We start from the raw sequence: 13,606 nt of genomic DNA, 5'->3' as shown, positions 1-13,606 counted from the left end.
GGCTTGCTGTTGAACCAGGTTGGGTCAGGACAGGTCACAGTTCCCCTGTGTGGTGGAGGCTTCATGCTTGAACTGTAGCTGTTTGTAGGTCAGTTTACAGTCGAACCATGAAGCGAAACTTGTGACAGACTTCAGAGAGCAGTATGTTCTAGACCAGGGGTGTCCAAACTTTTTTTGTTGGGGGCCAGAAGGAGAAATATATTTGAAGTCACGGGCCACAGACTCTGTAATAAAACAAATAATGAAATATACCACTTTAAATAATACTTTTTTCCTGATTATTTCATTTACACACCAGTTTACTTGACTAATCTTTATCTATCTTTGACAGTGTTCTTTAAACTAAGATTTTTCAAATTGATGTTTCATTTCATGATGTCTCTTAATATTAAACTCCTTAATTATGGCAACTTTTAGACTCTTTGGCCCGTTTTTCTGCGCTAGAAATGCGCACTCTCTCCACTTTTAGACTCTTTGCCCCATTTTTCTGCACCAAAACTGCGCACTCTCTCCGCTTTTAGACTCTTTTGCCCCGTTTTTCTGCGCTGGAAATGCACACTCTCTGCGCTTTTAGACTCTTCGGCCCGTTTCTGACACCTAGCGTTCAAACTTTGAATCTCACATTATAAAAACCTGCTTAACAGCGGGCCAACTTTCATTCTATTTCTAAAATACCTCGCGGGCCGCTCCAAAAAAGGAAACGGGCCGCAAATGGCCCGCGGGCCGAAGTTTGGACACCCCTGCACTAAAGGTAAATAATAATATTGGTTGGGGAAGGAGATTTTTTCACTTTTTTAGATGTTTTTCTCAATGGGTTTCTTGTAGATTTAGCTTTACCGCACTGGGATGTCATCTCTATTTTTAGAAAAAGTAGGTTCTGCCCTTTCTAACCATATATGGATTATGTTTTTAAACACATAAGCAATTTTGGATGGAAAACCTGTCCGTAGAGTTCTAAGGGTTAAAGAAAATCGATTGGTGCCAGTCCAAGTCCAGTGTTTCATTAGCAATTAGCAATTCAATTAGCCTGGGATCTCCTGTTCTGAAGTAAAGAAGCACACGTCAGACCTTAAACAAATACTGGCTGGTGGGCTGCACTGAGGTAATGGATGAATCAGCTTTTTTTTTCTCCTCTGTTCTTACTGAGCAGTAAATCCTGCATAACACAGAACATCAATCACAAGGATGACTGTACCTGTTTCAAGAGACGGAGGCACGTAATTAAAGTGTCTGTGATGATCAGGTTCATTAGCGTGTCTATTAATGTCCCTCAGACGTCTGTGCTTGTGTAACACAGAGACTGGAGGGATGGAAATAGACTCGCCGGTCCTTTTCATCCCTTAGCATCATTCATACGCAGAAATAGCAGGCCGCCTCCGCAAGCGTCTCCTCGGGGGAAAGAGTCTGGAGTCCTCCAAGCTTTACTGTGTCTTTCCTGTTTCCCTGCCCGGCCTGATCTTTTCACAGGATCACGCCTGAGCTATTTACACACAGCTCCAGGCTCCAGAGCGGCAGCCTGCTCCCAATCTATTCTCTCCAGACCCAGCCCTGCCCAGCCCAGCCAAACTGAGCCTCAACCCAGCTCAACCCAGGCCAGACCAGGCCTGCTTGTCTCATTGTTTCAATAAGCTTCTGCAACGTCACAAGATTTATTATTTCAATCCAGTGTTGCTGGATTCATTTTTCACCAAGATCTTGCAGCAGCTTTGATGATGGTAGAGTCTGACCAACCGCTGCACAAAGCAGCTCTTCTCCATCCAGCACATCCCAAAGATTCTCAATGAGGTTAAGATCTGGACTCTGTGGTAAACTCTCTCTCAATCCATGTGTGAAAATGATGATCTCATGCTCCCTGAACTCTCTAATCTTTCACAATTCCAGCCCCATGAATCCTGGCATTGTCTTATCTTGGAATATGTCCGTGTCATCAGGGAAGAAAAAATGGCTCCATTGATGGAATAACCTGGTCTATATTCAGTATATTCAGGTAGTCAGCTGACCTCATTCTTTCAGCACACACTGTTGCTGAACCTAAACCAGCAGACCAACTGCAGCAAATATCAACCCCACATCATTTACCTAGTTAAATCCAGGTGGAGAGTAAATAAAAACATGTCAAGAACTTTATTCAGTACTTGGATTTCTGCCAAATGCTTTTGGCAGCAAAATTGAATAAAAAAAAAAACAAATTAATACTCTAAATTGATCTTGTAAATTGGATGGGTACCACTTTAAAATAAGACCACCTTTATAAAGGGTTTATAAATGGTTTACAATTAGTTTATTAATGGTTACATATTAGGTTGTAAATGCTTTAAAAATCATTAATAATCAGTTATAACACATATGTACAGTAGAAAGGGCAACAATGACCTGTTGTTTGCTAAATAGTGAACTATATTACACAGCCGTTTCTATTGTTGCCCTTTCTACGTATGTGTTATAACTGATTATTAATGTTTTAAGGCATTCACAACCTAATTATTAAACCTTAATAAACTAATTGTAAACCATTTATAAACCCTTTATAAAGGTTGTCTTATTTTAAAGTGGTATCATTGGATATTCTAAAGTGCCCAGAAAAATGTAATACTCTAAATTGATCTTGTAAATTGGATAGGTACCACTTTAAAATAAGACTACCTTTATAAAGGGTTTATAAATGGTTTACAATTAGTTTATTAAGGCTTAATAATTAGGTTGTAAATGCCTTAAAAATCATTAATAATCAGTTATAACACATACGTAGAAAGGGCAACAATATAAATGTCTTATTTTAAAGTGGTACCATTGGATATTCTAAAGTGCCCAGAAAAAATGTAATACTCTAAAATTGATCTGGTGTGTATATGTAAGGGTGTGGTATGTATGAATGTAAGTTGTGTGTGTGTGTAAGTAAGTGTGTGTAAATGTATGTATAACTGTATGCCAAGACATGGATTGGCACTCTGTTCTGGGTAGATGCTGTAGTGTCTGATGCAGTCCTCCAGGTGGACAGTTGTTTCCGGTTGAGAGTACGCTGCACGCTATTGGCTGCCGCTTCTCTTTGGTGTGTAAATAAGTGTTGAGTATGAATGGTTGTGTGTAATACGTTTAAATTGTAAAGTGTCCTTGGGTTTCTAGAAAGGCACTATATAAGTTGAACTTCATTTATCATTTATCATTTTCTACAGTATTGTTCAGTTTTGGACAAAAAGTTTCATTTCGGTAGGTAACGTCCATACAATGTGAAATTCTTGCGATATTAGACAGCGGTATGTTGTTGGTGTTAAATCCTGGTTCTGCATGACCAAAATTCAACGTCTGTCTGTTATTGGATCTTGATATTTCTGGATAAAAATATTTCTTAAAAAATGATTGATTGATTGATTTCAACCAAAATGTTGCATCTTTTCAATGTTGCAACTAACAATCAATCACTTTCTGTTGGTCACTAGAGTCAAACATAGTTCTGACATCAAATTGACATCTACTTTCTACTTTGTAGGTAAATATAACAGCTGCTTTTTATACTGTGTGTAAATTTTACGATAAATGTACCAAGAGAAATGCTGCAAAAATGATCAAATTTACGAGATTTTTTTTTTTTTGTTGTTGTGTCTGTTCTAGAGTGTCTTTTCTGTAACATTATTGTTGCAGATGTTGAACGTTTAGAATCTTAGACAGTCTTGGACAGTTTTCACTCCTTTGTTTTTTTTTCCGTTTGCTCTGCATTTTTCTTTCTTTCTGTCTTTCTTTCAGAGAAAGTTGAACATTGTCGCTTGGCTCGCTTGTTTGTTCCTCCTTGTTTTTTTCGTGCTTGTGTTTTGTTCCACCCGGTTCGGCCAGCGTTGTTTAGCGGAGGCCGGAGGCTGCGAGTGAGTTTTACCACAGGCCAAATTAAGAACTTGTTCTTTGTGATCTTTGTGCATTCCCAGTGCTGGAGCATTGAGAGCTTTCATGCCTCTATTTTAGCCACAACTTCAAGTGTAGCAGTGATTTTTTTTTTTGGTGTATCGGTTCAGAACAGTGACTGGTAGCGCTTTTTCACCAGCGTGAAACCGGTACTAGTCTGGTTTGCAAAACTAATTTTGAACCAAAAAAATGTGGTTTGCCACATTTTCACCAACTTTTGTTGCAGCTGTGCCTTCAAACACAGTGTTTTTAATGGGACTGTGAGCAGTGAACGCTGCACATAACGCGCTGTTATAACCATGAAGCAGCAGAGACAAAGTTTTTAATCTTAGCAGTATATTATCTTGGTAATAAATCAGATTAAACTGCACCTAATCAGCAGTGTAGAACGATTTAAACAAAATGCATTCGATAGCTGGGTCGAATTCGAGACAATATCCTCCAGTGTGGAACTGGCACTAGTCTGGTTCGCAAAACTAATTTTAGGGCGTTTTCACACCTGTAGTTCGTTTCTCTGGTCCGAATCAGTTAATGAGTTCGTTTACTTGGAGTTTTTTCTCGCTCTGTTCGGTCTGGTTTCACATAGGCATAAATGTAAACGCACCAAAATGCGCATCAATAAACCACGCGAGCAGCCTGTGTCCTCTGATTGGTCAGAGCTGTCTGAAACGGGAGTACGTTAAATATAAATATACGAAAAAAATAAATACAGCGAGAAGATTTTGTGTTCCAGCGCAAATATCTGTGCTTTAACACTGAACGCTGAAACGCTGCACTTTTAAACACAGTGTTTCTACATGCAGCGCAGATTTATACATAATAAACAGAGTCACGCGGCTGTGAGCAGTGAACGCAGCGCAGACGGCGCGTGCATGGACACAGTGTTTGTTCACAGCTGTGGTAATTAGCGTTATCTGGCTAATATATCAGGTTAAACTGTGCTTGCTTTATCAGCAGTTTAGCTCAAATAAATGGCTTATATTTAATAGCTGGATCCGATCGAGACCGGATCACGTTCTCACCAAAGCGAACCGCTCCAGAGTTCGTTTGGTACCGGACCGAGACCACCTCCTCTAGCTGGTCTCGGTCCGGTTCTTTTGATCCGCACCCGAGTGCGATTACTGTTTTCACACCTGCTCAATCGAACCGCACTAAAGTTACAAACGGACCAGAGTTCGTTTTAACCGGACCAAATAGTGCTGGTGTGAAAACGCCCTTAAACCAAAAAAAGAAACAGTTTCCACCAACAAAAGTAGGTTCCGGAACCTGTTTTCAATGGGACGTGCAGCGCAGTGAACGCTGCACAGAACACGCTCTTAGTTTGTAAACAGCATGGAGCAGCAAAGACAGCGTTTGTTCATTGTGAACATATTTTATTATCTGGCTAATATATTAGATTAAACTGCACCTAATCAGCAGTATAGCTCAATTAAAAAGAAGTGTATTTAATATCTGAGTCGGAATCGAGACAAGATCACGTTTTTACCATAAGCGAACCGCTTCAGAAAAAAAAATGCATGTTGGGAAGAGGCGGGGCAGATTACAGCGGAAGTTGGGGTAAAACTTGTTGGTGTAATTAAATTAAATTGCGCTAAGAATAGCAACCTGTTACTAATTTCAAATTGATTGCATGTATTCATGTTATGTAACATTGACAGCCCTAATAATGAGGTGTTATCTTGTGAATGAGGTAGAACACTAGTCAGCAAGGTTGCCACCATATTCCTTCTTGATCCACAGAGGGAATCACATGCGTACCAGGAATACGTCATAGAAATAATTCGGTACCACTTTAAAATAAGACTACCTTTATAAAAGGGTTTATAAATGGTTTACAATAAGTTTATTAACGGTTACTAATTAGGTTGTAAATGCCTTATTAATTATCTCATTAATAATCAGTTATAACACATAATTAGAAAAGGCAACAATATAGATAATTGTTAATAATAAATGTTAATAATAATTCTCACAGGACATGGCAATAACAATGATGCATGGCAATGATTGTGACAGGCAGTGTCAGGCTACAATAGTCCATGCAAACAACCAAGTAAATTACATCCACGTTTAGTTCAGGAGACCCCGCACGTTTATCCTTTCAGGTTACTTTCGATGGGATGTGGGACTCAACTTTTGTCTATGACACTAATAAACATTGTTGGTTACTTTTAAACATCTCTGACTAATAATTCTTTTCGTTTCTTTGCTGATTAAAAATCAGCTGGCGAATCAATTGGTGACTGCTCCAGAGAGTCCAGGCCTCAGTGGCGGAGCAGCCAGAGTTTGGGCTTGGGATTTTGCTGAAACGCGATCCACAGATCCACACTGAGCAAAACACATCCAGCTCTGGTCTATCTGTTGCAGAACTCTCTCTCTCTCTCTCCCGGGAAAAGAAGGGTCAGAGAGAGGCAACCCTGGCCCCTTAGATCGATCTGCACCATGCCTGTGACCCAACGGCAACGTAACCCGACCCCGAGCCTTTCCTGACACGCTTCCCTTAAACATTACCATCTGTGTTTTTCTCTTTTCTCTCTCTCTCTCTCTGTTGCTCTGTTTCTCTGGTTCTTCCTCCTCACTGTACCTCAGAGTTCCTGTGTCTTGTCTCCTGTTCTGGCTGACGTTATCTGATGTTAGGGTTTAGTACTGGAGTGTATCCTTATGGAAAGCCCAGTGTTTTCTTCAAGGACAGCCTTGTCATGGAACTTGCTTCCCTCAAACTGGCTTCTTACTCGTCCAGAATTCTTGACCTGGACATGCACTCTTCCGGTAAGTCTGACCCCGAGCTTTGTCCAAGTATTTAGCATCAACTCCTTCTTTCTCCTTCTCTCTCTCTTTGTCTGTCTCTTTCTTTCTTTATTTCTTTCCTTCTGTCTCTCTCTCTCTCATAGTTTTTCCGGTACCGTAGGCGTGTTTTCATGTGCATATGGGACATCATTCCAACTTTTTTTCCAGCTGCATTTTGCAGAAAGCTCAGAGCTCTGGGTTTTGGTGGTTTTCCTCGCAGCTCTCCCTCCCCTGTCTGCTTTTTGTGGGGCTCTGGACTTCCAAGCCTGCAGACTTACTCGCGGTTCACTGTTGAAGTTCGAGCCAGCGGTTTTTCTCTGTAGCCGAACAGAGCCGACCAAACCGCCGCCTCGCGCCTCCCTCTTGAATCAACCCCCCCTTCTCCCATTCCCGCTCTGGAGGCCAGAGGGAGCGGAGTGGAGAGCCTGGAGCTCATTCCCAGCTGAGACCCCACAGCTCCGGAGCTCCAGAGTGGAGCTTGTTGAACCAGAATAATCTTTCCTGCCTCTCCTGGCTGTCTTTCTCTCCTGGAGACAAGGTGGAGGGAAGTCGCCGGCTAACTTTTCGTCGCGATGGATCTGGCGGCCTCTGTGAGGAAGGCCTGCTGCGGGAGGCGGAGGAAGAGGTCCCGGCCTTACGAGCGCGTTGTCCGGCCCAGCCGAACGTCCTCCCTGCTCCGCCGTTGGATGTCTCAGCTTTGCTGCACATCCAGGGCCTGCACCTCCAGCCTGAGCGCCTCGGACCAGTCCCTCCTGCAGCCGGGCTGCTGCACCCGGCCCAGAGGAACTCATGGCATGGGGGGAGCAGTCGATGTAAGAGATGAGGAGATGGAGGCCTATGGACAGGAAGTGTGGATGGGAGTAGGAGATGACGAGGAGGAGGAGGAACGGAAACAGGAGGTGGAGGTAGAAGTGGAGGCCAATGAAGGAGAAGAAGAAAAAAACAGTGATGCTGAGATTGGTGATGATGCTGATGATGATGATGATAATGACGGTGATAGTGATGATGGTAATACAAGTGATGATGATGAAGATGTGGATGCTAACGATGATGATGACGACGAGGATGACAGTGAACAGAAAGAAGAAAGAGGTGAGGGCGTCGTGGGGATGAGCCTAAATAGGATAATCGTGGATAATGAATGGGTAATGAAGAAGAGATGGAATTTAACACTTGGAAGTCTAGTTTTTGGTGGCGTTGCATAACTATGTAATGGATTACGTTAATTTCTGTTGCATTTACATTCTCTATCAACAGATTTAAACCAACCTTGCAAGGTTTTGAGGTCATGGAATGGTAAAAAAAAAAAAAAAAAAGGTTTGCAAAATAAGATTTAATCAAATTTTTACAAGCTGGAAAGTGCAGGATCAAGATTTAAAAACTTTTGACAGGACTAACTATGCTTTATTAAATAGCTACAAGTGAGAAATTATTCAAATATTAATTTCTGATATCAATCCTGATAATAAGGTCTCCAAGGTCTCTTATTGGTGTAGCACATCATTCAGTCACATTATTCAGACCTGGAATTAAACCCCAGTCTCCCACATGGTAGCTTACTGGCAGGCGGTGGTGTTATCCACTGCACTACCCCATCACATAGTGGGAGCTCAGTAGATGAAGCAGTATTTATGCTTATGTTGCCCTGATAAACCTACCTACTGATACCTATTCACATTTATTTATACCCCTCTGTTGGAATACTGCTGTTGATGCTGGTAATGAGCACTGTTTAATTCAATTTAAGGACTATACATTAGAAATGGAATGTCCCACTCCATTTGGCAACCACTAGACATCGATCCAACTTGCCTTGCCATGAGAACATGGTCCAATGTTCACGTTCACTCACAAGATAACACCTTACAACTTATACAGGTAGAAGTGTTCTTTATGCTCCACACTTAAGTAGAAGTACTAATTCAGTGTTCAACATTTTTTACTTAAGTATTGAAGGTAGTTTATTGTAAAAGAAAGCAGTGAGAAGTTCAAGTCCTTAGAGTGAAAGGCAGAACAGGAGCAGTGAAATCTTCTTATAAGATCAGCTTGATCTTTCGATTCACCCAATGATGAGGATCTTTATCAAACCCTACTGCTCTGGCTTTAGTGATAATATGGGTAATATGGAAATAGGAGTAAAATAATACCCCAGTAGATACAGATACAGCATTTTAGTACTTAAGTACAGTAGTTAAGTGGTTTTACTTTGTTACTATACATATAACATACTTTTTATAGGTCCATGATAAATGATCTACAGAGCGTTTTGTGACATGATTGACATTTTCCACTCCTATGTCCATAAGTGTGCAGTGGAACATGCTGGTTGTATCTGGTTTCTTATCTCGAACTCCTTCTGGAAGTTCGCTCGCGGCTGAATTTCTCCAGCACTCTTGGATTTCTGTTAGAGCAGAGAGGAACTGCTGAGAGATTTGATGGATTTGATGATGCCGATGGAGCTGGAGGCATTTCGGCTGTTCATTTATTAATTTTTTTTTCGGGTGCTCATTGCTCAGCTATCTGTCGTTCACATGAGCCGCCCTCATTACGGCCTGGTTTCATCTCATTCCGGGCCGAGACGTATCCCGATGGAGGCGCCTTGCACTGCAATTTGTCTCGATTAGGGCACATTTGCAGCGGATGACATGAACATGGAAATGGGTTGATGGCAGAGAGAGAGAGCGAGCGAGAGTGAGAGAGATGGAAGATGGAAAGTATTCAAGGTTTGCTACCAACCACTGCAGCCTGAAGGAGCTTTAGAATTACGACAGTGATATTTCCTTATGTGGCATGTCATGGTCATGTCAAGCATGGGGCGTATAGAATTAATGGAGGATGTGGATGTTTTAGTGACGAGGAGTTTTCATGAGCTTAACTCATCTGGTCAGGATGTGGGTATCAAGCCTATGTTGGTACCAACATCCCTTTTAGACAGGTAACATTTACATGTACATTAACAATTAAGGTATTTAGCAGACGCCCTTATCCAGAGCGACTTACAACAGTGCTTCTATGTTAATTCAATTACCCAAAGCTAGTTTGTAGACTAGGATCAAGAGATACACAGAGCTTGATCATGTTTAGAACCCTAGGAATCTTTTTTTTTTATTAGTTTAGGACAGGGGTGTCCAAACTACGGCCCACGGGCCATTTGCGGCCCGTTTCCTTTTTTGGAGCGGCCCGCGAGGTATTTTAGAAATAGAATGAAAGTTGGCCCGCTGTTAAGCAGGTTTTTATAATGTGAGATTCAAAGTTTGAACGCTAGGTGTCAGAAACGGGCCAAGAAGTCTAAAAGCGGAGAGAGTGCGCATTTCTAGCGTAGAAAAAAATGGGGCAAAGAGTCTAAAAGCAGAGAGGGTGCGCATTTCTAGCGTAGAAAACAGGGCAAAGAGTCTAAAAGCGGAGAGAGTGCGCATTTCTAGCGCAGAAAAACAGGGCAAAGAGTCTAAAAGCGGAGAGAGTGCGCATTTCTAGCGCGGAAAAACAGGCCAAAGAGTCTAAAAGCGGAGAGAGTGCGCATTTCTAGCGCGGAAAAACAGGCCAAAGAGTCTAAAAGCGGAGAGAGTGCGCATTTCTAGCGCAGAAAAACAGGCCAAAGAGTCTAAAAGTTGCCGTAATTAAGGAGTTTAATATTAAGAGACATCATGAAATGAAACATCAATTTGAAAAATCTTAGTTTACACAACACTGTCAAAGATAAAGATAGTCAAGTAAAATGGTGTGTAAATGAAATAATCAGGAAAAAAGTATTATTTAAAGTGGTATATTTCATTACTTGTTTTATTACAGAGTCTGTGGCCCGTGACTTCAAATATATTTCACCTTCTGGCCCCCAACAAATAAAGTTTGGACATCCCTGGTTTAGGAACTCTTTGAAAAGATGTGGCTTCAGTCGACGTTTGAAGATCGTGAGTGACTCTGCTGTTCTGACAACCAGTGGAAGTTCATTCCACCACCTTGGTCCTCCAGCACAGAGAAGAGTCTGGAGGTTTGTTTTTTGTGCGTTTTGAAGGATGGAGGTTTGAGCCGAGCCGTACTGGAAGCTCTAAGAGCTCATGGTTGGTGCAGATCTGGCTTTGACCATCAGTGCCATCAAGTATGAAGGAGGTGGTCCATTTTTTGCCTTGTAGGCCAGAGTCAGGGTTTTGAACCAGATGCGGGCAGCAACAGGAAGCCAGTGGAGGGAATGCAGCAAAGGAGTCACATGACTGAACTTCAGAAGATTGAAGACTAAAGAGTCGTGCTGCCGCGTTATGTATTAATTATAGTGGTTTGGTGGCTCCCAGTGGAAGACCAGCCAGTAGAGAGTTGCAGTAGTCAAGCCTTGAGATGGCAAGAGACTGCACAAGCACCTGAGTGGCTTCCTGAGACAGAAACGACCGTAAAAAGGTGTTGTGACAGTAAACAGTTGGTGCAGAAGTTTGTTTTCATCATATTTTTCTCATTCACATGGAATCAAGGAAAACTGCATGGTCATCTGGGAACTGGCAAAGTATGATTTCATAGTTATTGGTGTGGCACAGCGGTTAACACCACTACCTTCCAGTGACCAACCACATCACGTGGGAGACTGCGGTTCAGTTCCCGTTCTGGGTGACTGAATGCTGTGCTACACCAATAAAAGTCCTTGTGCAAGACTCTTAACACTACATTTGCCCAACTCTGTAATAGGACTAACCTTGTAAGAGAGTCAGCTAAATGCAGAAAAATGTCATTTTAAAAACATACATTTGTCCAAACCCTGTTGAAGCCTGGAAGTCTAAAGCCTGAAAGAACATAATTTGTCTGAGAACATTATGTTTGAAGTTCAAGAGCTAAAACTAGGTTAGGTTTTTTGAAATGTACGAGTCGTAGAGCAGATATTTCTGATGTCTAAGAGGTTTCTTAAGTGGCCATATCATCCAACCAATCATGTCTGAGTATCCAAAAGAGCATAATTGGCCTCAATGTCAAAGCCAGTGCTGGTGTCTGGTAGCTAATGTATCAAAATGATGTAAACTAATGTGGCTGTTAGGGATCTCCTCCAACTCTCTAATGATTGCATTGTCAACTTTTTGAAAAGATGCAGTGGTCCTTCCACTTTAAAGCTAATTTACAGGTGTGGAAAATACACCACTTATATTTCAATCCAATGTTGCATTCATTTTTCACCAAGATCTTGCAGCAGCATTGATGATGGTAGAGTCTGACCACTGCACAAAGTCTTCTTCATCCAGCACATCCCAAAGATTCTCAATGAGGTTAAGATCTGGACTCTGTGGTGAACTCTCTCTCAATCCATGTGTGAAAATGATGATCTCATGCTCCCTGAACCTGCACTCTTTCACAGTTCCAGCCCCATGAATCCTGACATTGTCATCTTGGAATATGGCCGTGCCATCAGGGAAGAAAAATCCATTGATATCCTGGAATAACCTGGTCTATATTCAGTATATTCAGGTAGTCAGCTGACCTCATTCTTTCAGCACATACTGTTGCTGAACCTAAACCTGCAGACCAACTGCAGCATCAACCAACCCCACACCATTTACTTACTTAAATCCAAGTGGAGACTTTTTTTTTTGGCCAGGCAGTGTGTCTCTCAAGCAATATGAGAGTTTTTTCCTAAAAAAAAAAAAAGCACCAAAAAGATGCAAATAAACATACACACAGTAAAACGTAACAAGGAATTCTCATTTATGTTGTTATATCCTGTGAGCCAAGCTGAAGAACAAAGTGTAGTTCTTAATTGTTGTTTTTTTTTCTCCTGGATGCCGTCAGCCAGCATGTGTACATATATATTTATATGTTCAGTTCCGTCAGCAGCTCATCTGATTTACCAAATTTACCAATTTAGCAAACTTTCGTGTTAGTTAATGACACACATATATAACATTTTTGCAGAGAACAGGCCAATCAGAACAATCTCTCCCTCTCTTTCCCACACAAGATTGGGAAAAAAAAAAAGTCTGTGCCACTTGTGTCTGCGTTTGTGTTCACTCTTGTGCCACTCGTTGTAGATTCAGGGAGATTTTATCTGACTTGCTGGCATCAGGGGGCCGTTATTGATAACGGCAACTTCCGGGAGACTTGGGAGGTCTCTAGCGGCTAACTAGACAATTAGTAAATGCCTGATTGACGCATTCTGATGCTGGATGCTGTTCTTACAGCGTTTTATTTTTTGTTGTTGGAGGACTCTCTCTCTCTGTCTCTCTTTCTCTCTCTCTCTCTCTCTCTCTCTCTCTCTCACACACACACACACACACACACACACACACACACAAAGGAAAGATTATGATAGGGCTGTAATTTGTGACGCCCAGTACAGTCTTGGAGAGTCCCGTTAAAGAGCTGTTTGAAGGAAGCTTGACTGTGCAGTATTTCAGGATTTAAATATAACACAATAACAAAACAACTCTCCCTCTCTCGCTCTCTCTCTCTCTCTCTCTCTCTCTCTCTCTTTCTCTATTTCTCTCTCTCTCTCCCTCTCCCTCTCTCTCTCAGTTTATAGAGTCAGTTTGTTTGTCAGGCTCTTTGTTGTAGCTGTTTTTCTCTCTCTCTTTTGTAAACCGCTGGGCCGCTCTGTTCTGCAGGTTGGTTTTCTGGCTGCGCCGCCCAGCGTGGACAGACACCCTCTCATCACCCTGCTGCCCTCCTCCACCCTCCTCCACCCTCCTCCACCCTCACCACGCTAACTCGAACCAGCTTTGCTGCTTTATTTTTGGACATGTGGTGCATTTCTCATCCAGCCTCTCTTTTCTCTCTTTCTCTGCCATCCCTCCCTGTTTCACTTGTTCATTTTCCTTTCTGCACTCTCTTTCTCCTTCTATCGTTCTTTACATTTTTGCCATTTTTTCCTCTCCTTCTTTCTGTCTCATCTGTGTGTCTCTCTCTCTCTGTCTCATAGTTTGCAGCTGTGTACTTTTTTTTTTTTTTTTTAACCTGT

General features: G+C 41.9%; 2 protein-coding genes across 4 annotated transcripts in view; both read left to right on the top strand.

Moving 5' to 3' along the window:
• Nucleotides 1-13,606, top strand: part of tanc2a (tetratricopeptide repeat, ankyrin repeat and coiled-coil containing 2a) — a 251,531-nt gene that overhangs the window by 176,469 nt on the left and 61,456 nt on the right. The window lies entirely within an intron of this gene.
• On the top strand, nt 6,920-7,888 carry LOC111191901 (serine-aspartate repeat-containing protein D-like). Its single transcript, XM_049476091.1, has one exon. The coding sequence runs from the start codon at nt 7,254-7,256 to the stop codon at nt 7,884-7,886; it is 633 nt and encodes a 210-aa protein (XP_049332048.1). The 5' UTR covers nt 6,920-7,253; the 3' UTR covers nt 7,887-7,888.

The sequence above is a fragment of the Astyanax mexicanus genome, chromosome 3 (assembly GCF_023375975.1).
Source record: "Astyanax mexicanus isolate ESR-SI-001 chromosome 3, AstMex3_surface, whole genome shotgun sequence".
NCBI lineage: Eukaryota > Metazoa > Chordata > Actinopteri > Characiformes > Acestrorhamphidae > Astyanax > Astyanax mexicanus.
Note: the sequence above shows the minus strand (reverse complement) of the source record. Positions and strands in the feature narration are given on the sequence as shown.

What these genes read in the sequence shown, in the direction of transcription:
- LOC111191901 (XM_049476091.1), top strand. Translation starts at nt 7,254, where the DNA reads ATGGATCTGGCGGCCTCTGTGAGGAAGGCCTGCTGCGGGAGGCGGAGG.